This window comes from Cuculus canorus, chromosome 3, assembly GCF_017976375.1.
Source record: "Cuculus canorus isolate bCucCan1 chromosome 3, bCucCan1.pri, whole genome shotgun sequence".
In the NCBI taxonomy this organism is placed as follows: Eukaryota; Metazoa; Chordata; class Aves; order Cuculiformes; family Cuculidae; genus Cuculus; species Cuculus canorus.
Window position 1 is genome coordinate 90449914 of NC_071403.1, and position 25106 is coordinate 90475019.

At 42.4% G+C, this 25106-nt stretch overlaps 1 protein-coding gene across 3 annotated transcripts in view; it reads right to left on the reverse strand.

Annotated features, from left to right (window-relative positions):
* Positions 1-20312, reverse strand: part of MIA3 (MIA SH3 domain ER export factor 3) — a 28408-nt gene extending 8096 nt beyond the window's left edge. For 2 of the 3 annotated variants that reach the window (XM_054062933.1, XM_054062931.1), the window contains exons 1-11: positions 20115-20312; positions 19137-19270; positions 13784-13870; positions 9821-12767; positions 8640-8939; positions 6587-6636; positions 4169-4300; positions 2958-2979; positions 789-877; positions 564-641; positions 375-485 (exon numbers count right to left, since the gene is read on the reverse strand). In XM_054062933.1, coding sequence (XP_053918908.1) covers positions 375-485; positions 564-641; positions 789-877; positions 2958-2979; positions 4169-4300; positions 6587-6636; positions 8640-8939; positions 9821-12767; positions 13784-13870; positions 19137-19270; positions 20115-20253 — 4089 coding nt within the window. In that variant the 5' untranslated portion in view covers positions 20254-20312. Of the gene's footprint in view, positions 1-374; positions 486-563; positions 642-788; positions 878-2957; positions 2980-4168; positions 4301-6586; positions 6637-8639; positions 8940-9820; positions 12768-13783; positions 13871-19136; positions 19271-19580; positions 19636-20114 lie in introns of those variants that run through there. The other variant, XM_054062934.1, reaches the window with a different exon arrangement.
* Between the last annotated feature and the right edge of the window lie 4794 nt (positions 20313-25106).

Here is a 25106-nt window from a genome sequence, read left to right on the forward strand (position 1 = left end):
TTCCTCTACGTACAAGAAAACACCTCTTGCCAACATGAAACCTTTAGCCCTCAGTATTAAGGAACTTCCTGTCTCTGGCTAGGAAGCATTAGACTAGCCCCAGACTTGAATACATCCATTTGTGTGTGAAAGCACACAACACACAAGTTCATCAATATCTAATTAAAATAGAGAAAAAAAAAAAAAAAACCTAAAAACATTACAATCAATAGATTCTCCCCTTTTAGCTGAGGATGAACCTGAAATTTAGTTTCAGTTCTCTTTTTTGAGATGGTTCATCTCATTTGCTCTACCTCTCTCTGTTCACCCATTAGGTCGTGACCAGTTTTTAGGGCACATGAAGTTAAAAACAATATGAATGTGATTGCTCTTACCTTGTTCTGCTTCTTCTCATTCTGTTTTCTCTCTGTTTCAAGCATTGTGTGCAGATCTTTTACTTTGTCATCCAGCTGGCGATTTGCTTCTTCCAGTCCTTTGACAGTGTCCTAAAAAAAAAGACCATCTAAAGCAAGCAATTTTACTGATGTTTTTGCTTTCAGAAAAGACAGTTAATTGTTTCTTACCTTAAGCCCTGCAGTTTCATCAGAAAGAACCTCTTTTTGTTCTTGGGCCACTTTCACAGATTCCTGTGCTTCCTTTATCTAAGCACAGAAACAAACAAACAGAACTGAGGAAACTGTCAATTCAGTAAGAATGGAAAGTAAAAAGATATCAGCTGTTGCACTAACTGTGACATTAAACCACTGACAGAAAATGAGGAAGGATGAGACAAGAACCTAGAACAATACCTTTTGATCATATTCTGACATCTTTTCTAAGATTTCTGTTTTTTCTTGCAGAAGGTTTTTAATCTTTTCAGCCAGTTGCTTTTCAGTCACTAGGAAAAAAAGAAAGTTTACAGTAATTGTACTTCATATCGTGGGGGGAAATAAAATCAGAGCTATCACTACTACTTCTAGTTTAGGGAACATTTTCAAGTAAGGACTGAAGCATAAATCAGGGTAGTGTCAATTACTGGCAGGAGCCTATGCATCTCTAGCTTTCATTTAAAGTTAGGATTGAAAACAAGGCAGTAACGCATTGAACACTGACACAAAACATATGGCTCTTACATCCACTCCACAGAATCTGGTCAGAGAACGCACAGCAGAGCAAAGTGCTAGCTACACACAGATGAGGTATTTTCGAGGGAAGAGTTGGCAGTGAGATTGTCAGAGCAGTCTCAGAGCACTGCTGTGACACTCTGGGAGATGCAACACCTTCCCTAACCACCATCTCTTCCTGTTGTATTGAAACTGAATGTTTGGTCAGCAAAGATAATAGGATGAAAGCTCTGAAAGACCAGCTGTGAACAGAAAAAAGACTGTCAGCTAGCAGAGAGTATCAGTGAGCCTCAAGGAACTGCGTTGCTTTCTAACAGACCACAAAAGGGCTGTGACCAAGCACCAGTTCATTAGGCACGCATCTTTTCTCAATGTAAACCAAACACCCCTTACGATTCAGTGAAAATCATTAACATACTTAAATTTTTATTGCAAATTAATTTAAAGAATATCCAATTGTTGATCTTTTTCAAGTCCTAAACCACCCCTGGTTTTGAACACCCCAAGCCCCATTTGTCTCTAAGCAAATCCTGCAGCACAAACAGGAAGCACTGGTTGTTCCAACTGCATCCCACAGGATGCAATGGCAACTGCTGCTCCTCCTTCCCCTCCCACTTGAAGGCTTCTGGGGAGAAGGAGCCTAGCCTAGCCCTTCCTGCCCTGGGAAGAGGAGAGGCAACAAGTGACTCCTGAGGTACGAGATAGTTCTCAGCAGTTGAAGGGGGGCAGGAATCCCTGCATTAGCTTGGTCTGCCAATTTTACTGCTGTCATGAAGAGTGAAGAATAGATTTTATCCTTGGGACTCCAAATATAATAATTTTTTAAAGCATTTTTATCACTGTTAATATTGCCCTATTTTGGATAAAGATTTTAAGAACAACATGATCTTAACCACACTTGAAGAATAACCATTTGTTCTTAACTTTAGTAGTTTCTAGACAGTATCATACAGAAGAATACTTTCGGGCAAAAAAAATTGATTAGACCTATGTAGCTCATTTTTTTATGGCAGGCTGCTAAGTACTTTCTACACCACCAATAACAGTGTGTTTCCCACCTCCAGTAGCAGTAATTGTTTTGCCATACAGCAATCACCTTACAGACCTAAGACAGATTTTTTTCAGCTCATCAATCCTGCACTCTTTGAATAGAAGGAAACTGCAATGTAACTACAATGAAACTAGAGAGGAATGGCTTATAATTAGTATGGTTTGTGAAGAAGAAAGAGGCAGAGAGTTCACGTGAAGACCATTCTTCCATATTTTTGTTCTGTATTAACTACAAATTTCAGCATTTAAATTTCCATTCAGTACACTTTAATTTTATATACTTCAAGCTAGTGAAATGTTCTTGTAAAAAGCAACATGCTAGCCACAGAAGTATCTGCATATTTAGGTCTACATTCAGAAGGTCTATTTGCAACTGCACAGCAGTGTGTTTCAGGGTCCACTCAATCCAAAAAGCCAAGAGGAAGCAGCTACTGCTTTTTGTGAGAAACAACAAGCAAAAGCAGATCCAGTGCTAGTCAGAAAACCAAAACAAACCATGTCCCACTACCGTCGTACCAGTAAACCAATGGATCGTGTTTATATTGAACAAGATGGAGCTTTTCCTTGTCCTTTAATTTGCAGCTGTGAGCTGCATTGTTTCTACTAATTAAAATGTTATCAAAAGCAAAACCAAAATCCTCAGATTCAAGCAAGTATCACTTACTGGACTAGCTTACACTGTAACCTTAGACTCGGCATTCTCCTTGAAACGGAGTGAAGATGAATACTTGGTCCTTTGAAACAATCTTCAAAACTTTTACACACCTAAGCAGCAAGTAGACTGAAAAGCACAGAAAAACTTACCTTGATATATTCTACTCTTTACCTACAGAAGAAAAAAAAAAAAAATTAGCCATAAAAAGTGGTAAGTGAAAGATTTTATTAATTTTCCCTACAGAAAAAGTCACCACCTCTATGCAGATAAAAGAAGCATATGGAAAACACATCTATCACTGCCAACGAGAGTGTTGAATAACACTACAAACAAGCTTAAGCTATTTTCTAATAAAAGCTTCTAGGCTAATGCCCTGTCCTAGAGCTTGTTTACTCAGTCACTAAACGGATAGCAGTAACTGCCCACATGCAATTTGAAACAAAGAAAATAAGGCCATTTTGCATCAAAAAAAGTCACAAACTGCAAACTCAAAACACACCTGTAGCCTAGTTCTTTTCCTTTTAAAGCAACATATGTTTACATGACAGTTGCTCAATTCGAAGTTAACACCCTTAAAGAAGAATTTCAGAAGCTTTTTTTTGTGCTGCTAGGGTAACACTATTTTGCATTTGAAACTGGTAGAGTATATTCAATATCGAAACTAAGCAATGAAAAAAACTATCAGATAATATTTGGTTTATTTTTGTCAAGCAAAGATTGTATTCCACAGGCTTCCAGACCATATAATCAGCTGAACTGGACACCTATAAAATAAACTGTCCTATTTGATAGTCATCAATCAATTCCCAAGGAGATGCACCGCTATACTGGAGAGCTGGGGTGGTATTTTTTTCGCACAGAAAATTATCCGTGTAGAAAAGAGTAAAAAGCAGAGTGGGGAAGGGGCTCTTCCAGTAAGAATTAATATCAGGTGTTTAGGGTCCCAAACGCAGCAGTACAAGCAGTTGGATAATATAAAGGGAGAATGAATTGCTTGTTTAAAAGACAGTCAGCAACAGGCTCAAGCACACGGAAGGCTTCTCATTTCAAAGATATACTGGCTCTTTCCTTGGCCTATTTACATCATACTCCCTTACTTTGCTTTAAAAAAATGACCCTTACAAATAAACACTTTCAATTAATAGCTTAAAAGAAACACTTCTTAACTCTAAAAAAATTACAACTTCTTTTGACTATTATGCCCAGCATTTAGTTCACATTAATGCTCTATACAGAAAAAGTAAAAACGTGAAAGACTACATATTGCTTTGACCCTGGTAATGCTGAAACAGTTTAACCATACAAAAGACCACACAGTAAGTGAAATATCAGCAGGCCTGCAAGCGTGAAGCATACTCACTGAAAGGCAGGTTCTCCAGAAAATTATAGCAAGCGTTGCAATTCCCACTAAGGCAGTGATAATAACAGGCTCCCATGGAAGTCCATGGAAATCAGGCCCAGGACGCATTTCCTCAGGCAGGGCAGCAACCAGCTGAAACCCAACAACATTGATGACTATGAATACGTTTTCATTAACTACTCCAACAAAATAAGTAGTCTGCCAAATGCTTTTATTCCTTTCCTGAAAGCAGAGAACCATCTAGAGCTTTCTCATAGTCTTTCAGTAAATTGAAAACCGAAAATTAAGAAAACCACAGAGCAGCTCAAAGCTTGCATTTCAGTCTGAATCTCCATGTTCCGGCTCAAGCTAAAGTAGAATGAGTTTTCTAACTTCAGCTAAGGCTCATCCACGTAATTTCATTTTCTGACGGTTAACTACATGTTTTTCAGACAGTGTTTCTATCTAGAAGTGATAACATGAGGCATTGGTATACAGTGAGGCCACCGCTTACACTTATTCCTATAGTAACCAAGGCTAAGTTCAAGCTGATGGAGTGTCATAAGTCAAAGAGGCAAAAAAGGTCACACCTGCAGGGAGGGCTGGACAGGACAAGTGACCCCAAACTGACCAGAGTATTCCATCCCGTATACGTCACATGCAGCATAAAACTGAGGGATCATGAGGGTCTGACTCTCTTCATTGATAGCCGATGTCCAGCAAGGAGCTTATCTGTCTGTTTGCCCCAGATCCTGGATCCACGGGTTCCTGAATCCAGTTCCTGTGCCCAGCTCCCTCCTACCACTCACCTTCCCTGTGTCTGCTCTGCAGCATCTGTGGTGACACATAGTCATCGGGGGAGGGGGTGTGGGGGGGAAACACATTTTCATATATCTGTATATATTTTATTATTATTCTCTTATTAATAGCATTTATTATTATTATTATTATTGTTATTATTATTTCATTAAAGCTGCTTTAGTTTTAGTTTCCAACTCACAAGTCTTTTTCCTCTCATTCCCCTTTCCCTAGGGGTAATTGGGAAAGGAATCGGGAGCCCAACTGCTCAGCTTTAGTTGCTGAAATTGGCTGGGCCAGGGCTAAACCTTGACAATCTGGAAAACACCTTACAGTAATAATGCACTGGAAAAGAATGGCTACATCGAGAAAAGAAAGGCTACATCGAAACAAGCCAATACAGGTTTCCTGTTATACATCACTAGTAGTTATTTGGTCTGTTTGCAAACAAAGCTATAAGGATGGAAAAATAGAGAAAAAACAAATGGCTTTACACCTGGATGTTTGTAACAATCCAGTACAAATGGTTGGTATCTTTTCCTGGCTGCCACCCCGGTCACTGGGTCACGTGCCAAGTGTCCCGTCATACGTGTCTGGAGGCCAGAGAGCACAATGGCCCGGGAGAGGTGGGAACACCTGGCAGAACATGCAGGGCTGACACAGACGTGACATGGCGCTTGGGAAATAAAATGTGTGAGCCTTGCAGAAGCCACTGCCGCCCGGCAGAAGCAAAACGAGGGCACACGTGTGCCTCCCCCGCAGGGCTGACCTGCATCACGGGTGGGTGGGGATCACGTATTTAAATATATTTTGTTATTATTCATCAGTTCATAGAATGGTTTGGGTTGGAAGAGACCTTAAAGATCACCTAATTCCAACCCCCTGCCACAAGCAGGGACACATGCTAGTAGACCAGGTTGCTCAAACTCCTATCCAACCTGGCCTTCAACACCTCCAGGGATGGGGCAGCCACAACTTTTCTGGGAAACCTGTGCCAGCCGAACTCCAGTAGGAATTCCTTCCTAATGTCGAATCTAAATCTTCCCCCCCTCCAATTTAAAGCCATTCCCCCTCGTCCTATCACTCCATTCCCTTGTAAAAAGTCCCTCCCCAGCTTTCCTGCAGCCCTTCAGGTGCTGGAAGGTCGCTATAAGGTGTCTCCAGAGCCCTCCCTTCTCCAGGCTGCACAGCCTGCCCTCACAGGGGAGGCGCGATTATTCCTTTATCAACAGCAGCAGCGTTATTATTTCATTATTGCTGTTTTAGTTCCCAACACGCAAGCCTTTTCCCTCTCAAGAAGCCCTTCCTGTGGAACACCCCTCGGGAAGGGGAGGCTAGGGATAGTGACATCCCCTCCCCCCCGCTACCCACTGTTTGGGGGGGGGGGGGGAGCCCGCCCAGCGCGCGCGACGCCTCCCCCCCGACCCCGCACCTGCAGCAGCCGCCGCGCCGGGGGCTCCGCCAGGCGCGCGCCGGGGCCCATGGCGGCGCGAGCCCAAGCCGCCAGGCAGGCACACGTCAGCCCGCGGTGACACCCGCACCTCCCGCCGCCGCCGGCCCCCGCGCGCGTCATCGCCGCGCGCCGCCCGCGCGCAGACGCGCTTCGGCCGCGCCTCGACCGACCGACAGCTTTGGACTCACCTGCAGCAGCAGCTCCCGCGACGCCGCCCGCGCGACGCCCTCCGCGGGGCCTGCGGGGAGAGGAGCGCGAGGTCAGGGGTGCGCCGGGAGCCCCGCGGCCGCCCAGGGCAGGGATGCACCGGGAACTCCACTGCCGCCCAGGGCAGGGATGCACCACGAGCCCCGCTGCCGCCCACGGCAGGGATGCACGGGGCAGAGATGCACCGGGAGCCCCACTGCCGCCAAGGGCAGGGATGCACCGGGAGCCCCGCGGGCAGGGATGCACTGAGAGCCCTGCGGCTGCCCAGGGCAGGGATGCACCGGGAGCCCCGCGGGCAGGGATGCATGGGGCAGGAATCTACCTGGTGCCCCACTGCTGCCCTTGCCTGGGAGCCGCCCTCCCACACAATAGTTTCTGCGGCATGCGAGGTGAGATTTCAGATCATGGCCCCTGCTTCTCCAGGAAGGCATTGGAGACAGGGCAAAAGTGGTTAGAAAGGACAGGAATATTCCACAGGCTGGTTTAGAAAAGGCACCACAGAGAAGGGCACAAGTATACAAAGCAAAGCTTCAGGCAGAGCACGTACAACATCAGCAGTGAGCCAACTACAACAAAATCACAATCTCTTCCTAATCAATAAACCTACATCTTCTTGATGACTGATTCTATGATTCTAATAAGTTTACAGTACTGTTAGTATAGCACAAGCTTTAAACCACCTTTACTTCTACCCTGATCTGAAGGCTGATGCCTCCTCTCATGGAATCATAGAATAGTTTGGGTTGGAAGGGACATTAAAGCCCATCCAGTTCCAACGCCCCTGTCATGGACAGGTACGCCTCCCACTAGATCAGGCTGCTCAAGGTCCCATCCAGCTTGGCCTTGAACACCTCCAGGCAGGGGGCATCCGCAACTTCCCTGGGCAATCGGGGCCAGTGCCTCACCACTCTCATGTGAATACTCTCATGCCACTCATGACCGTGAATGCAGGTTAACAGATTCAAATAACTACTACCCAGCCTGTTGTTACATTGTGGAAGGGCTCCTGCAACTAGCAGTTCTACAAACATCTGCCCCCGTTTCTTCTCAGTGCTCCTGGCACTCCTCATAAGAATTACTGACAAACAGCTTTTAACTACTGCTAAAGAAGGAATGGAAGGCGGTCTAAAATACAACTCAGCACCTGACTGCTAAACTACACAAGTAATCTACCGGCCATAAAAAATTCATTAGGTGTCTCTGCTTCAACCTAGAGTTTCCCTCAGAACTTAGAAGGTGCTCAAAAGTGCTTGTCTATGTGGATGGTAGAGTACCTCAGCAGCATAAAAAAGCTAAGCAAGACGTGCCTGACTTTTTTTTAAATGCTCAGCGAGGACAGATTTATTAAGTGTAATGCAGAACAGCAAAGCTGAGCTTAGCACTGAGAATGGAATCAGAGGTAGTTTCGTGCCAAAACAGAGCTAGGGGAGATGAGGGTAACCGGATCCCTCCATAGCATAATGACCAGTCAGCATACTTGCTCCAGAGGGAGAAGGTTCAGCAAAACAGAGTCAAACATTTCTCCTGCCCCAACAAACACCTTAGCCAGAAATTGCTGAACTGCTTGAGAGAAGCTACGCTCCATCTTTCCTGGAAAGTAATATAAGCCCAGAGTCACAGGTTAAAAAAAGCAAGGGAGAGCGGGTGATTTAGAACCTAATGGTTAGACCATCAGTTCTCCTGCAAACTGGGCTGATGTTACACTTCCAGTGATTTTAGCTACCATTTCTGCTATCCACTACCATTCTGAGTCACTGTCCACCAGCCCGAGCACAGAGCTCCAACTATGACAGTTACAAGAGAACTTTTCTTATTTCCATAGTGCAAAAAAGCAGTAGAAAAACCTCTCCGCTCAGTAATAACAAGACAATACTGCCACTAGAGGGACCGTCACAATTAGTGAAAGCCATTAGGATTATAGCAAAGTGCAATGAAAACATTGGTGGAAAACCTTAGTATTTGCCTAAAAAAAACATTCAACTATGGTCCTCTTTGAGAGCAAAAGACCAAAATAACTCAATTCCAAAAGATTACCTGCATCGATATCTTCCTTGGCACTCTGTTCTGAATCAACTGATCCAAAAGAAGTATCTTCCAGATGAGATCCTCTTTCACTATTGTATCCCTCTTCAGATTCTCTATTATCCAGTAAGTTGGCCTCTTCACTCTGAGATGCAGTATTAACAGGACTCTGCTCCTGCTCCTCCTCCTCCTCCTTCTCAATAGGCTGTTCTGGCTTCTTATCTTCAAGGTGCTGAAATTTCTGATTGCTCTCATCAATGGCATTTGGGTTTCTGTTGGGAACTTCATCATACTCAGCCTCTTCTGCAACATCTATGACAGACAGGGAGACATGAATTGAGCACTGAGCTATTGTGTATTTTGTACCTGCAGCTGTCTCCAGTGAATTATGGCATTTAACAAAGCTTTCTTGACACTTCAGCTTGTATGTTGCTTCAAATATATTCTCAAACAACTTTCAGTAAAAACTAATTAAATGTTTATAAGGAATTTACACAAGGTATCAACCACTGACCTTGCAATGAAAAACTGCAAGGCAAAATATTTTTATCATTCATGACTCTATCAGAAACCACATACTTGATAGATACTACTGTGAAAGGAGCCTTGCTAGGAGCATATCTTACCATATCGCACAATAATTAGAAAAAACAGCAAGTTTGTAGCAGACTGTACCTGTTTCTTCCCTCATCAAAAGATATGTTTGCTCAGTATTTCTACTTAGGCACCCTTTTATGAACGTGGGCAAAAATGTGGGATAACTGAAATTTTAGGGGTATAGATCTAGTGCCTGAATTACACATTAATCATTGGATCTCTCCTAATTGGTTGCTAGTTCATTCAGAACACAGACTGATCTAAATCCTCTAGAAAATTAAGCACATTAGAGACAGGAGGGACAGACATGACCTGAATAGCTCCTTTTAGCCATATCCATGCACAGATCCCACTTACTTGCACTGAACCTGGCCCTTAAGAATAGACCTGCTGAACTCAACATTTTCTCTCAGGATTTGTCCCATCACAATGCTAGAAATATGCATTAAAAATCAGCAAAATCCCAGTGGATTCTGAAGGGCCTCTTTCAATTCCTCTCCCTCACTCTCTTCTTAAAGCTTCTCTAGGTTTCAAAGTGCTGTCTGGAATAGTTTTACCTTTTTTTCACGTATTTATTAACTTGTTTAACATCTTACCTTGAATGTGCAGCTGATCATCTTCCTGTTCTGGAATGGACGCAAGTGGGACACTCTCACTAGCAGACGAATATCTACTCCTTAAAGAATATATTAATTCTTGAATGTCATCCATGAGTGCACTCTCCTCATCATACAAATCCATCTCTTTCACCACCTCCTCTTTATTTTCTTCCACTCTGGAATCCAGAACTTTTCCCACAACATCCATAATGCTTGATTCTGAAAACTCAAGTATCTGATCCAAAGCTTTTTCTATATCTTCATTATTATGGCTTGCCTTCTGAGCAAGCTCCATCTCTACCTTCATGTCGTGAAACATAGCTTCTATCCTAAACATGTGTTGGAGGCCAAGGTACTTTCGTAGACGTGTTATGCGCTTTTCATCAAGAAAATCTCTCATTATTGTAAGCCGCTTCACAGACTCATTGAAGTCTGTTGCAGTGTCATTGGGGGCTGCTAAGCTGTCAGTAGGACTAGGAAAATGTGCAGATTGCTGGTGGTCAGTTCTTGTATGCTCCAAATTTTTCACCTCTTCTGAGTCTTTCTGTGAAATGCTCTCTGAGAGAAGGTTTTCCTTTTGGTTAAAGTCATTGTTGTCTTCTGTGTCAGGAGACTGGAAATTATGTTCCTCCACAGCTGATAGTTCCTCAGCTTCAGAAGACTCCTCATCTTCTACAGTATGTTCCATCTCATCCAATTTTGCATCTTCACTCACTGGTACATCACCCTCTTTGTTCCAAGTCTCGCTTGTACCTTGCATGCTGATTGGTTTTTTACCCTCCTTAGAAAATGAGTTTGTTTCTTCTCCTGTTTTGTAAGTCTGATTTGCAGTTCCCGAAACAGCTTCACTTAGTACTTCTAATTCAGGGTTTGTTCTTCTAATATTTGGTGTATCACCCTGTACACTTGAAGGCCTTGCTTGTGACAACTTTGCACTTGCGGCATTCTCATCTTCCAGTAGCTCTTCCTCTGCTTGTTTCGGGTCAGGGTTGTCATCAGTGTCTGGCTCTTCGGAATGCAATTCTGGTCTTAGTGTTCTTTCTTTAGCTAAATTTGTGCCAAGATTTCTGTCTGAATCTGCATCTTCAGCACGAGCAGCTCCTTGCTTAGTAAGATTCTCCATATTAGTATTCTGTGTAGTGCTTTTTGATTTTTCTTCAGGGGAACTTGAGTTCTCAACACTTTCTTTAAACACTGTTATCTTGCCAAGATTTCTTGAAAGCTCTTCTTTCCTATCTGCCTCTGAATACTCATTTTCCCACGGCTTAGGTTGCTCGACAGCTCTTCTATATTTTGGATCTCCCTGTGCTCTAGAGGTTTCTTTCATGTTTCTACTTTTTATTTCAGGTTCTTTGTTAAGAGAGGTGGTTTTTTGATTCTCATGATCAGTCTCTTCTGTTTGCTTCAAATATTCATGTCTTAAAAGGTCTTTTTCCACAGTGGGCACTCCATGCTCTAGTTTCTCTTTTAAGAAGTCAGTATCTCCTAAGTCACTTTGAGATACAGTGTTTACCTCTTCCACTGGTTTGGCTGGAACATCAACAGAAGGCTTGTTGTCAGCTCCTCCTTTCTCCTTTGTTTTCTCCCATAACATTTTGTGCTTTAAATCACTTTCTAAGACTTCTTCCAATGTGTCATCCTCAAATTTTTGCTCATCATTCTCTATTTGAGCAAGTGGCACTCTCTCTGTACTTCCATTGATATCACCAACAGGTGGTTTAAAAGCATCTTGCTTAACAAATGATTTGGACTCCAGATCATCCCCTGGACTAGGCAAAACATGAGGATCAGGCACACCTGTACTTTTCAGCTCTTCAGTACGTGACTCAGTACTCTTCAGCTTTTCAGTATATGACTCAGTTCCATCAACTATGAGCTGCTCTTCAAACTGTTCAGTTCTGTTTGGTTTTTCTTTTGAACCCAGATCACCTGTACCTATAGGTTCCTTTCTAAGGAGTTCTTCAGACAGATCCTCATGTTGAGTTGTTGCTGGTGCTTCTCTCTTACTAATTAGCATCACCTCGTCCTGTTTCTCTTTTGTTTCTTGAGATTTGTACCTGTCCATACTTACACTGTCACTCAACTTCTTGCTTTTACTGAAGGCATCCTTAAGAATTAATGCCTCTGAATCGTGTTCTTTTTCATTGTCTCTTTGGTTATTTAGCTCTGTAGCACCCTTTGCATCTTCATCAAGTTCATAATTTTGTGACTCTATGTCATCATTTTCATCATCACCTAAATCTGCTGGGGATGCAGTTTCTTCCTCTGGTGTAAAAGACAGCAAAGAGATTTCTTCAGACTGTTCTGCAAAGTCTGGCTCCCCCTCTGCATCAGGAGTATCAATGCTCAAATCTTCATTAAAATCATCTTCCAGCGACGTAACAAGGCGAGTCACCTCATCATCTGATACAACAGCATCAGCAGTTGAGCCAAATTTTGTTTTCAAGTTCACAGAATGCTCTCTGTTTAAAACTGTATAGGCATTTACTTCTTTGCTGTCTGTGTCAAGTTGACTGGTTTCACCCTGAGGAATACTAGCATTTTTGGTATTTTCACTTTCTAGCCCTTTTAGTTTTCCGTGTAGCATTCCTTTCAAGTGCTCATGTGCAATTTTATCTCCCTGAGAGTTTTCTTCATGACTAGTGACACTGGAGTCTCCCCCAGTATTTTCAGTTCTTTCTGTAAGAGAACTGTCTACTTCTTCTGTCATAGCAAAGACTTCCTTGTCTATTTCTGTGTCAAGCTCAAAACTGTCTGTCTCCAGAGCATCAAGGGACTTTACTGTATCAGCCTGTTCAGTTTCTTCAGCTGGTTTTGTCCCTAGATCACTTGATACAGTTTCCCCTTCATTTGTTGCCATCATTTGCATTGACTTCAAAAGCTCATCCACATTATAATTATCAAAGTCATCCCTTCCACCATCAAAGCAGACAAAGTCTGTTTCCTGAAATGAAAAGCAATATGTAGTCACAAATATTTTCTTTACTACTTTGGTGAGACCAAATCCATTTGGTTGGTTAGAGGGAGATGCAGCAGCAAAGTAAATTATATTAATTGTGCAGAATTAACCCTGAGCCCTTAACCAAAATTCTTTTAAATCAGTCGAAGTTTTGCCCAAGGACTCTTAAAAACCTAAATAAGAAGTTTACTGCTTAGTCCCATCAAAGACCTCCCAATAAGGAACAAACTGGAAGTCAATAACTGAGCAGACAGTACTGTACTTTTCTCATGACATACATCGTGAATTAAGAAAAAATATATTGCTAAATGCCTCTGGGAAGAAAGCAAATGTTGCTAAGTTTGTTTGTCACAATTTCTTTTAGCTGGTCTCTCTTCAAACAACCAAGTTCTCCGAGCAGGAGCTGTCTGTCACACAATTTCTGAAAAAAAAAACCCCACAAATTAAACAGCAGTGCAAGCCACCAGACATGATCTCATAGGGGTCTGAAACTGCACCTACAAACAGGATCTACACAACTCTGGAGTTACTAGCTATTAGTGCATGAAAGCTATTTGTGTGTGTAAGGGTTGAAGGACCAATTCTAGAATCAAAGGGCTAAGTATATCAGGTTTTGTTTGTTTCTGATAGTACATAAAATTTCAAAAGTTGGGGAAAAGAAACAATTCTGAATACATACCAAACAGCCTATGTGCGAGCCAGCTAGCAGCATTTCTAGAGCTGAATCCAAAGAAATTTTGAAGAAGAAAACCAGAATGTTCAAGAAAAGAAAGATCAATGCCCCCATTTGGGGCTGATGCTTACACACTCAGCCGCATACATAGCTGCATGAACACTCTACACCAGCAACACATAGGTGCATCTCTGCACATAAGTATCTGCTTACTAACAAAAGGTAAGTAAGGATTAGTGATGTTCCCTTCTCCTTCTCAAGGATTTTATCGAAAGCCAAAGTAAGAAACAGCAAGAAGACCAATTGAAAAATAACAAATAAGACTTACATCTGTTGGCAATTCTAGCTCCTCATTGGAATAATTATGATTTATTTCAAGTAAATCCTTTGGAAAATATCCAAAATCGCTTCCAACCTGCCAGAAAACAAACACAAGCAAAGAAAAATCAGTAAAGCATCTTTCAAGGTCACATGACTATTTTAAAATCCTATTTAGGGACACCAGTAACAAACCTATCAAACTCACTCTTAAATATTTCTACATGAAGTCTAACACTGTGAATAAAAGAAAAAGATTAGCAATACTTTGTTTATGCAAGAGTACCCACTGAGGTTTTATACTTGCATTTCACAACACCTTTTTGAAGTTATTATGTTTTACTCTTCACGTTTTAAAGTCTGTCTTATGACAAATTATTAGGAGAGTTGAGAGTGAAGCCCAGGCATTCTGACTCTTGTGCTATAACCACTATTTTGTGCTCTCACTGGTACCACATATGCCTCAATTATTTTCTCAAATAGTAAGCAGAAGAGGATCTTTGACTAATAAGATTTACGTCCATGCACAATGTTATAGCCCAAAATATGCTCACTTTGTAGCTTAAGGAAAAAAAAAAATTCTTAAAGCAGAGTTTAGGAAAATGCTAAATTGTACCTGAGGTAATAATATATTTTAAAACCCATGTGGAAAACATACTCCCCCCCTCTGCAAATGCATTGTTGCTCTTCAGTGATTAATACAAGCACAGATCAGTTGCAGATGGCTATTTTCAAGTGAGTCAACATGCCAAGCCAAGGCAAAAAGCAGAAGACAAGAATCTCTTATCATTCATCAGATAACATCTATGCAGTAATGCTCTCACTTGAGAGTTCTGACAAAGGGCTGTGAAGAAGCCAATATTAATAGCATGCTATCACTCTGCAGATTAGATAATCCAGGCAATTAGAGTCTGGAGGACACACCTAGAAATGCACAGAGTTCCTAGACAACCAAAATATCCAGTGGTAAAAAAAAAAAAAATTGTTGATTCTTTCCTCAGTGTTTGCTTTTAGGAGGAAGATGATAATCTGCCAATTTTCTTTAAGAGTTTGTTTGGGAAGAGGACTCAGTTAAAGGTCTAATTAAAAAGGAAAACAGTTATGCTAAAATAATTAGGGATATATAGGTATATCACTGAAATAGGTTAACCTGGGCTGAAGTTTTATGAATTTAAAATGACATAAAAAAGGAGGAAAATTGTATCCAGTGAATAATACATACTATACTTTTTTGTTGTTGTTATGCAAATGAAGTAAGCACCGATACATTACAGGGCTTCTTCTTTACACCATTTCTCATTCAAATCTTACCTCCAATAGTTGATATCTCTGAAGTTAATAACATATATATTAAAAATACATTACCTTCCTGTCTTTTGTATGAGATATTCTCTTACGGAAAAGAGATAATATACGCAGTTTTATTATTGGGAATTACTGGAATTTGGAAATTAAATTAAACAAGTCAAATCAAAGTCTTGTACTTGTGTGGTGTACTACAGTTTTATTCTAAATTGGCCCATTTCTCTCTACAAAGCTCTCTTCTAGTTTTAAATGATCTGTCTGAAAACAAAAGCCAAAGCTTCAAAGTAGCCTCCTTACAGACTAATCTCCGTGACTACCATTATAATTAGGCACCACAATTTGAAACTCATTTAGTGTAATCCAAGCTGCTGACCATACAAGTCCTCTGCAGTGACCCAGTTTGCCACTTATGTGGTTTATGAGCCATATGGGATCTGCATGCCCAAAATTTCATCTGCTTTTCTCTCTACAAATCCTCTCTTGTAAGGGAAAAATGCCTCATTGTGCAAATAAAAGGAACATTCTTCATTCTCCACAGACATGATAGAGGAAAAGCATTATGAATGCCAAGTAATTAAGGGAGAAAAAAGCGCATCCTTCATTTCTACTCCCTCCCAGCTACAAGGCCGTGGATGGATGAAACACAAAGCTGTGTGTACAGCATCTGTCCCCACCAATGCCCATGTGCCACAGCCAGCTGCAGCATTCACCAACCACCACTGGTCAAGAAGCCAGACCCACACACCCCCTAAACCAGTGACAGAAAACAGACAGCTGGGAAAGACGTTCAAACATTTTCAATCTTAAAGCCCACAGCCCTAAAATAAAGGCATCACAGGTACCTAAAACAGCAAGACATCGGTCAAGGAAGAGTTGTTTTGGTCTGCCCTTGCTGAACACTAGCATTGCTAAGAAAACACAGAAACAACAGGAAAAAAATCCTGATCCTCTGGGTCCTCCAGACATACTCTGTTTTCCTGGCTCACCATAAATTGATCCCTCCTGTGTTCCTTTTATTACCCTATGTATAAGATTTGAAAGCAAACAAAAAAGCCACGATCTGCAGCCAAGTCCACTTCTTGTAATGCAAGGCCAGAAATAGCTTTCCAAACCCTGAATCAAAGGAATAAAGTTCAGCCTTTTGCCATAAAAAGAAAAAACAATCTTCTGCAGCAATAAGTTGAAGTGTCTTTGTTGAAATGTTTTGTTAAAAATCAGCAGGTTTTATTTGGAGTGATCTGAAGCAGCTTTGGAGTTCTGGACCCCGCTAAAGATCATGACAGAATGCAGGAGAAATGCATAGGTGGTCTACATCGCACAACCTGCTCACTTGAAAAAACATGAGGTGGATACTGAAGAGCCACTTCATTTTAGAGAGGGGCATGGTACACTGAACAGTAGGAGTACTGGATGTGTTCCACCTTTCAGCTTTGGGGAAAAAAACAAGTATTTTCCAGGAGCTGATGTATTTGTGATATTCATAACATAAAATCACTATCCTATAGTGGTCACAGAATATTGTCCAAGCATTTAGGTTTGCTTTATTAATGAGGTTTAGACAGCTCTGCTAAAACCTGCATGTCATATAACATGCAGAATATATATTACAGTTCAGTTATAGGATTTTTTCACGTGAAAAATACTCAGCTCAATTGCAAGCAACAAAGTATACAAGACTGGGATCATAAAATAAAGGATCTATTTTGTTAAAATACAGCATGTTTATTGGCACAGGGCAAAAAAAAAAAAATCAACAATGGCTTGAAAAAGGTGGAGTGAATTAGAAAAGCAAATAAAGCCCAGGCTCAACTGCTATAGATTTTTCAAGCCCTAGTGAAAGGCTCCTTTTCTTATCAGATTATCTCCTATCAGGTGAGAAATACTACTGTATTTCTCATGGCTCCTCAAAATTAGTTTCAGAATTAGAGCTTGTATTTACAACTTGTTTAAGTAAGTCGCAGGTTGCAGTAGTTGAAGCTTCTCATGCACACATTCCCTTAACCTCTTTCCCCATCTGAAGGCCAGAATACTGCTTGATTTCATAGTTGCCATTGTGCCCTAATAAAGACTTTCCCCAAACACTTTTGGGATTGGAAAAGGCAGTAAGGTAGATGTAGGGGACCAAATGACATGCACGAGCACATATAAAGTCATGCCATGAGATCCCAAAACGGCTAGGGCAGAAGATAACATGCCTTCCACTGGAATTTGTTTGATCACAGGCCTCACTAGGTAAGCTGGTTTTAATTAGCAAGCAACAACATCCATTCAGCTCCAAGACTGCACACAGCAGGCACAGCTGGCCTGCATAAATCAAGTTGCCCAGCTGAATCTGGCATGGGAAGTCACAATGCACAAGAGAGACCCCAATGCTATCTGCAAGTCAGGGACAGGGTCAGATATGCCCATGCCCTACTCAATGTGCAAGAGTAAGCACCTCTGACTCTGCTGCAGCATTTGCAAAGCGATTGTTGGAGTACTACAAGTAATGCAGAAGAAGTTAATCAAACCAGGGGAAAAAGAAATGAGGATTACTATAGACACCAACTGAAAGGAATTAGTCTGTTATCACTGCCCTAAAAGGAACATAGAAAATAGCGTAACACAATTATAAAATGACAACAAATAAAATGGACCTTTACAATTCTTTTAGATCTACCAACTTTTAAAAACTTTAAAAAAAACTGCTTTTACTTGCTAAACTCAAACCAAACATCCTTTTAACTTGGAGACACACCTAGCTGTTGCATGAGCTTCCTATAAGTGACTAGGTAAACTAAATATTAACTCCACAATTACCTTACACCTGCTGTCTGCTCTTGCAGGCTGCACACACCTTGTTAGAAGATGCAAAATTGGCCCCATGCTGCTACTCCACGTCTCAAGAACTGGCAGCCCTCGAAACCTGGACTGGCTAATTAACCAGATTATTTATGGTACAGTACATGTCAGAAGGGAATTACCAGCATGATACAATTATAAACTCTTATTTAACCATGCACTGCAGTTTTCTGCTCTCTTCTGTATTATTCTAATTGGATTCAGCTCCTGCTGAGAGCTTGGCTGTCCACACCCAGCCTGAACAGGTTAGAGAAAGTGATACATCCTGCTTTTCACTAAACCACTAGTCCCACAGTCAACACCCAGCTGTGGCTTCAGGCAGCCTGGACCACTGTCATAGGAAACTGCCTAAGCAAGAAAGGAGGTTGAGGTAAACAATTGGGACACAAGTAGGGATAGCGCGGGGAGGGGGCAATGAGGACTGGGTCTAAGTAACCTCCAGAATACCAGCATTTTCAGGGGAAGTCCACAAAACCAGCCCTTCCTCCAGTGTACCTCAGTTCTGCTTCTGTCGGGCAAGTAAGCTGTTTATCACGAAGCCAAGAGGAGTTTTCTATGAAATAACTGCAAGTACAGGGGCCCTTTTTTCCCCTTAACTAAGATAGACTCAGACAAGGCCACTGCTCTGCAAGCTGCTACAATGTGTCATTACATCTGAGAGACAGACTTTTTTAAAAATCAAATTTACCTCAATTCTGTTTAGTTTTACTACCTTTTATTCTCCCAAATCTGCATGCAGCTTAGATAAAAAGGGAAAGACAGCTGCTGAAGAGTAGGAAGAGAAACATGATTAAAATGTGTACATGGAATGATCTTTAGCAGGATTACAGAGCGCAGGAGGAGACCGTGTCACAGGTAAACACAAAAGCAGGCTTAAGACTCCGTAGATGGGAAGGGAGGCTCAGCTTGGAAGCTGGAGTCAGGCTCATAGGCCACCACTTACAGTGCTACACGGGCAGGTTTTCAACATAAAGGCAGTTTTGCAACAGTTTTTTAGCACACATTAGTGTTGCCCATTTTTGACAGCACTTAATGACCTCGGTTTGATCAAACCGCATCCCATTTCACACAGATCTCTGGACAAAATGGCATTCATTATGTTATTTAGCTATTCTCAAAACCCTAAGCACCTTCCTATGAGGCAAAAGGAAGGAAAAAAGATTATGAACAGAGAGCAATGAGAAGAGGAAGAACAAAAAAAGTTTGACGGTACTTACACTTCCAGCCCAAAGCTCAGTTGATTCTCCTGTTAGTTTGTAGTACACGTACACCGCTTCCCCCTTCTTAAAATTTACAAAGCGACAGTCTGGACCTTTAAAATCCTGCATGGCCTTCCCTCGGCACATTAACACTGTTTAAAGAAAACAAGCAGAAAAAGAGTATTACATTAAAAATAATAATAATAAAGCAGTTTGATAAAAAGTGTCTTTGCCAGCTGACATAAAAAGAGACCTCCCCACACACACCAGTTTCTTATTTTACAGATTAAATCAAGAGACAAGAAATTAAAACTGAAAGTATAGCTAAAATAAGTGATTATGCTTAAAAAAGGCAAGCTCACTGATCAAGACAAGGGTTTGATAAAGCAGTTGAGAATTACATTTCAGAAATGAGCTATGAAGCTAATTATTAATACTAAACTAGATGGGCTGTGAGATTACTTCTGTGTCCCAGTGCATCAGCCCCGACATTATCCAACATAACCACCACCCAGAAAGCGGGTCTATTACAAGAGGATTTTGCAGGGAAAAAAGAACCCAAGGAGCTGCAGGGATCTGAAAACTTGGATGGAAGGAGGATGTGTGTCAGCGTCGCGTTTCCATTTTCCTGAATCTCCTCTATTTCTGTGCCAAAGCTGGGGTGGGGAGGAAAGGAGGGAAGGAAGCTGGAAGCAGGGAGAAAGGGAAGCAGGGAGGGAGGGAGAGGAAGGAGGAAAGGGAAGAAGAGAAGAAGAGAGAGGAAGAAAGGGAAGGAGAGAAGGGTAGGAGGGAGGGAAGGAGAGAGGGAAGAAGGGAGGGAAGGAGGGAGGGAAGGAGAGAAGGGGAGGGAGGGAGGGAAGGAAGCAGGGAAGGAAGGAGGGAGAGAGGGGAGGAAGTAGGGAGCCTTTGAGAAATGCCTCCTCCGCGTGGCATGCAGCATTCGCATCCTTTCCAGTGGCCGCCCCCGGGGCGAGGGGCGCCTCCCGCCGCACTCACTGCTGCACTCGGGGTCGGCGCAGCGCTTGCGCTCGGCGAAGCGGCGTCCGAGGTCGGTGCCAGCGGCGCGGGGCGCTCGCGCGGGCAGCAGCAGCAGCAGGGCGAGCAGCAGGCGGGGGTCGGGCGGCGCAGCGGCCATGGTGGCGGCGCCGACGGCGGGGAGGGAGCAGACACGTCAGCAGCGCCACCGGGAGGGCGAGGGACGGCGGGGGGCGGGCGGCGGGCGGACCCTCCCCTCGGCGGCCCCGGCGGAGCCCGCCCCGCGCGGGCAGCGCCGCCCGTAACTGGCACGGCGAGAGCGGCACGGGGCCAGGCCCGGCCCAGAGCGGGGTCATAGAAGCGTGGAATCGTGGAGCCATGGAATCATGGAATAATGGGATCATACAACCATGGAATCATATAATCACAAAATCGTGGAACCATAGAATCATGGAATCATAGAACCATAGAATCATTGAATCACAAAATCATGGAATCAGAGAACCGTAGACTCATGGAACCATAGACTTATGAAATCATAGAATCACAGAGCGATATCACAGAATCATTGAATCGTAGAACCACAGAATCCTGGAACCATGGAATCATAGAACCATAGTATCATGGTGTCATATAATCATAGAACCATGCAATCATAGAATTCCTAGGCTGAAAAAGACCTTTGAGATCATCAAGCCAAACCATACCTGTCCACTACTAAGTCATATCTCTAAGCACTTCACTCACTTGTATTTTAAACACCTTCAGGGATGGAAACTCAACCACCTCCCTGAGCAGCCCCTTCCAGTGCCTAAGAACACTTTCAGTGAAGAAATTTTTCCTAATGTCCAATCTGAACCTGCCCTGGCACAACAGGGCCATTTCTGCTCCTCCTTAAAGGTCTTGCACCTTATCTGTGGATGACACTAAGCTGGGTGGAAGTGTCAATCCACTAGAGGCTAGGGAAGCTCTGCAGAGGGATCTGAATAGGCTGGATGGATGGGCTGAGGCCAATGGGATCAGGTTTAACGATGTCAAACACCTAGTCCTGCACTTGTGGCTCAACAACCCTGTGCAGTGCTACAGGCTTGAGTAAGAGTGGCTGAAAAGCCACCTGGTACAGAGGGACCTGGAGGTGTTGGCTGACAGCCGAATGAACATGGTGGCCCGGGTGGGCAAGAAGGCCAATGATGTCTTTGCTAGTATCAGAAATGGTGTGGCCAGCATGACCAGGGAAGTGATTGTGGCCCTATCCTCGACATTCTCAGGCACCGGCAGATGCTGCCCAGGGAGGTGGTCGAGTCCCCAATTCCTTTGGTGTTTAAAAGATGTGTGGATGAGGTGCTTAGGGACATGACTTAGAAGTGGACAGGTATGCTTGGGCTTGATGATCTCAAAGATCTTTTCCAACCTAGTGATTCAATGATTCTATGATATAATTATTTGTGCTTATGAATGGTGGTTTTCACTAACAGAGGATCACTGAAGCATCAAGAATAGCCCAGCAGTCTGACCATGGTGCAGAGAAGGTGTAATTCCTCCCCCAGCGCCCTCTCTCTCCCACCCAACAAGGACAGGGAGCCAACAGATCCACATGCCCATCCCGCTGTTCTCCATCCTGTCCCACCAAGAAGTTCACTTTCCTGCCTGAGAAGCCAGCGTGTGACCTCTGGTGACCTCCTGGGAGACTGAGGTAAAGCTGCAGTGATGGCAGGCAGTGAAAGTGAAAGACCCATGTGATTCATAGAGCACAACACCTCACCGGACAAAGGGAATAAAAGGTGCAGCCAAGAAGGGATAGATGATGTAGAAGAATCTTCTTGCTGGTTTATCACATAAAAAATATCACTTTCCAAAGGGCAAATTCTGAAGCTGCTCTCAAAATTAAGAGGGGCTTGGCAAAATTGTTGGTCAAGGTAAAATATTCTGCTTTTTGTGCATGTCAAAGGACAACTCTGTAGATCTGCAGTATTTTTAAGAGCCATTTTAAATTATATATTTGCAGACACTCCTTGTTTCAGCTGTTTGGAGTTTGTTCTGCAAGTATAGTAGAAGCAGTTGATCCTAGTGCTCCACCTATTGCTAACTCCTATCACATCAGTTAGCAATCACCACTGCTGATTACATTAGAGGCACAGCTTGTGTTAGAATTGTATCCTCATGATTATTGATCTTTGCTCTACATACTCTCATTGTTACAGCCTCATCGTACAGGGCCTAATATCCAAGCTTAGTTACTGCTACGTAATCTCTAAAAAATATGTAAGCATTTAATTTTCAGCTGCCATTTAGAGAAGTCTAATGTTTTAATCACATTATGAAAAAGCATCAAGGTAGAAACAGGTATCTTCCTCAGTGCTGCCATCAACAGCTTTGGTAACTGCTTTGCCAAAAGTACCTTGGACATCCTGACATTTCTTACGGCCAAGTCCATCCTGAAATCAAAGCAACATCCACACTACAGGAATGAAGCAATTCATTCACCCAGTGCCCACACATATTCTCCAGGCCCAGTGCAATCTCGCGGCTGTAGCATGCAGCATTGATGACAGCCTCCCCAGAATTCTGTTGACATTTTTATATTTCACATCCCATAAAATGAGGCGATACCTGTTTGCCATTGCTGATATTGGCCGATCAAAAGTTCTAAGAGAGCCTAACTCATAAAATTCAGTGGTGAATTTTATCACAATTTATAATATGGATGTAAATATATTCAAGTCACATCTTAGGATGACTGTATGAATGAAAGAAGAGTAATTTTTCCCTTGACATCAACATTTCTTGTGGCTTAATGCCCAGCCAGATCTTTAGGTCCAATTGCTTGTGAATACTGAGCTGTCTGGTAATTCCTCATGAGTATGAGGTTGTGAAGCTTATCTTTTAATAAAGACCAAGATAAAAGGTAATTGCATCTCTGGTCATAAACATAAAGGTAAGACAGGGAGATGTGAAAAGAAACAAGATCCTGTACTTCTTGTGTAAGTTATTGCCTTTATTATGCAGTAACGAGTAGCTTGCAGTCGATACAAATACATAAGTTTACCACTGCAACTGTCCAGCACACCCTACAATTTCAGGTATTTCAGAGTAATATTGTACCCACTTATTGACATACCCAGCTTTCCCCAATGCGTGACAAAAAAAAAAAAAAAAAAAAAAAAAAGAAATATGTGTCCACAGTTACAAAGCCATTCTCCCATCTCTCCTGAACTAAAAGTAACTAATACCCAGTAACAAGACCAAGTAGTTACATTTATATAGGAATCAGCACAGACTCTCACTTGTGAATGGCACAGAAAGATAAAAATAACAAACCAAATGCAAACGTGCTTCTAAGCGGTCATGTGAACTTTGAGAAATAAAGTGGGGTAAGCTGGAGTCCCGACCTAACAAAATATCAGAAATATTGTAGGAAGTGACAATACACTTGGGGAAAGCCAGTGATTGAGGCACTCATACAAGATACATGTTATAAAGAACAAAGAAGTTGACACTGTTAAAGAAGTAGTGCTACATAACAGTTTATCATCAAGCTAGTTAACCATCAGTTAAAACATAGAACACCTATGAACTGAAATGCTGGTCACAGCAAATGGAAGAACACAGGATCTAACAAAGAAAAAAAAAATAACCAACCAAACAAAAAAAAAACTAAACAAAAAAAAATCAAAAAAACAAGAGACTTCTGTTATGCCCACACAGATTTATTAAATATGATATTAAGGCATGATACTGAGGTTAAACCTTTAGATGGTACGAAACAACTGTTCTGCCTTGCGCTATTCCCTTGATGCTTGTTATTGATCACAGTTGAACCAGGATACTGGATTACATCAACCTTTAATCTGAGCCAGTTTATTATTTACCCACCCTTACGTGGCAGAGCTGTTTGGAAAAAGCCTGTAAATTCTTTCTTGGAAAACTGGTCTTTACACGTGCCAAAACACTCCATGGCAAAGTCAGTTGCCAAAAATGGTTTAAGGAAACACGTTCCAGCACAAATTTGTACAAACCAGATTCTGTGATTGAGACAGATTTCTAGAATCCAGGTGCCAGGAACACAGGCAATATCATTGCTCTACCATGAACAAGATTTCAAGTTGGAATCCTGTTTTTTTCTGTAGAACAGGATGTTCTAAATTACAATCTAACAGAAAAGTAGCAATACAGCTAATGGAAAGTGACAACAGAACCTAGCTATCACTTTCAGAGTAGCCATTGCATTAGCCACAGTTGTAGCAACACTCTGGTTATGCTACTTGTAAGATTAACAGCTCTGTGCCACGCTACTGAACACACCCAGCTGGCATCCAGTGCTCCTCCTGATCCCTCCCTCTTCACCCTGCACAGCATTCCTCATTTCGCCATGGCTGCAGGCAGGTGAGCCCGCTCACCTCGCCTCTGGCAGCTGCACAGCTCAGGAGCTGGCTCCCAAAGGAGGCTTCCGGCTCCTTTGCCAGTGCTGTGATGACTCCAGAGCCCTCACCATCCTTACCCCCTGCTGTAACCATAAAGGTCAGTCAAAATAAAATTGTCTAAGATTTTTTTTGATTTTTAGAAAGTAAACATTCTCTATTCAGCACTGGGTGCGTGGGGGAAGTAGCTATGCCCGACACATGCAAACCCAGACACTAGTACTAGAGTTTTTTATCTTCTCCTTACATGCATCTTATTTCTCAGAAGGGCTTTACATATTCAAACTACTTCTCAGAACTAGTCTTAATAATGGCATACTCATTACACGTGCATTCCTGCTACTCTCTGATGGGTCTCAGATACTTTGAATTGCTTCAAAGTATCTTTTTTGTCCAACTCTGCTTGTTGAGCATGCCTGGTTAAGGTGATGTTCTGCAACATGTCCCCTCTCCAAGGTTGGTCTCCTCCAGCCACCAGTTCTGGCTTTCTAGTCACCAAGTACTCTTTTCTTTTGATTTATGCCTATAAGAAAGCTGGGGAGGGACTTCTTACAAGGGCATGTAGTGATGAGTGGGAATGGCTTTAAGACATAAG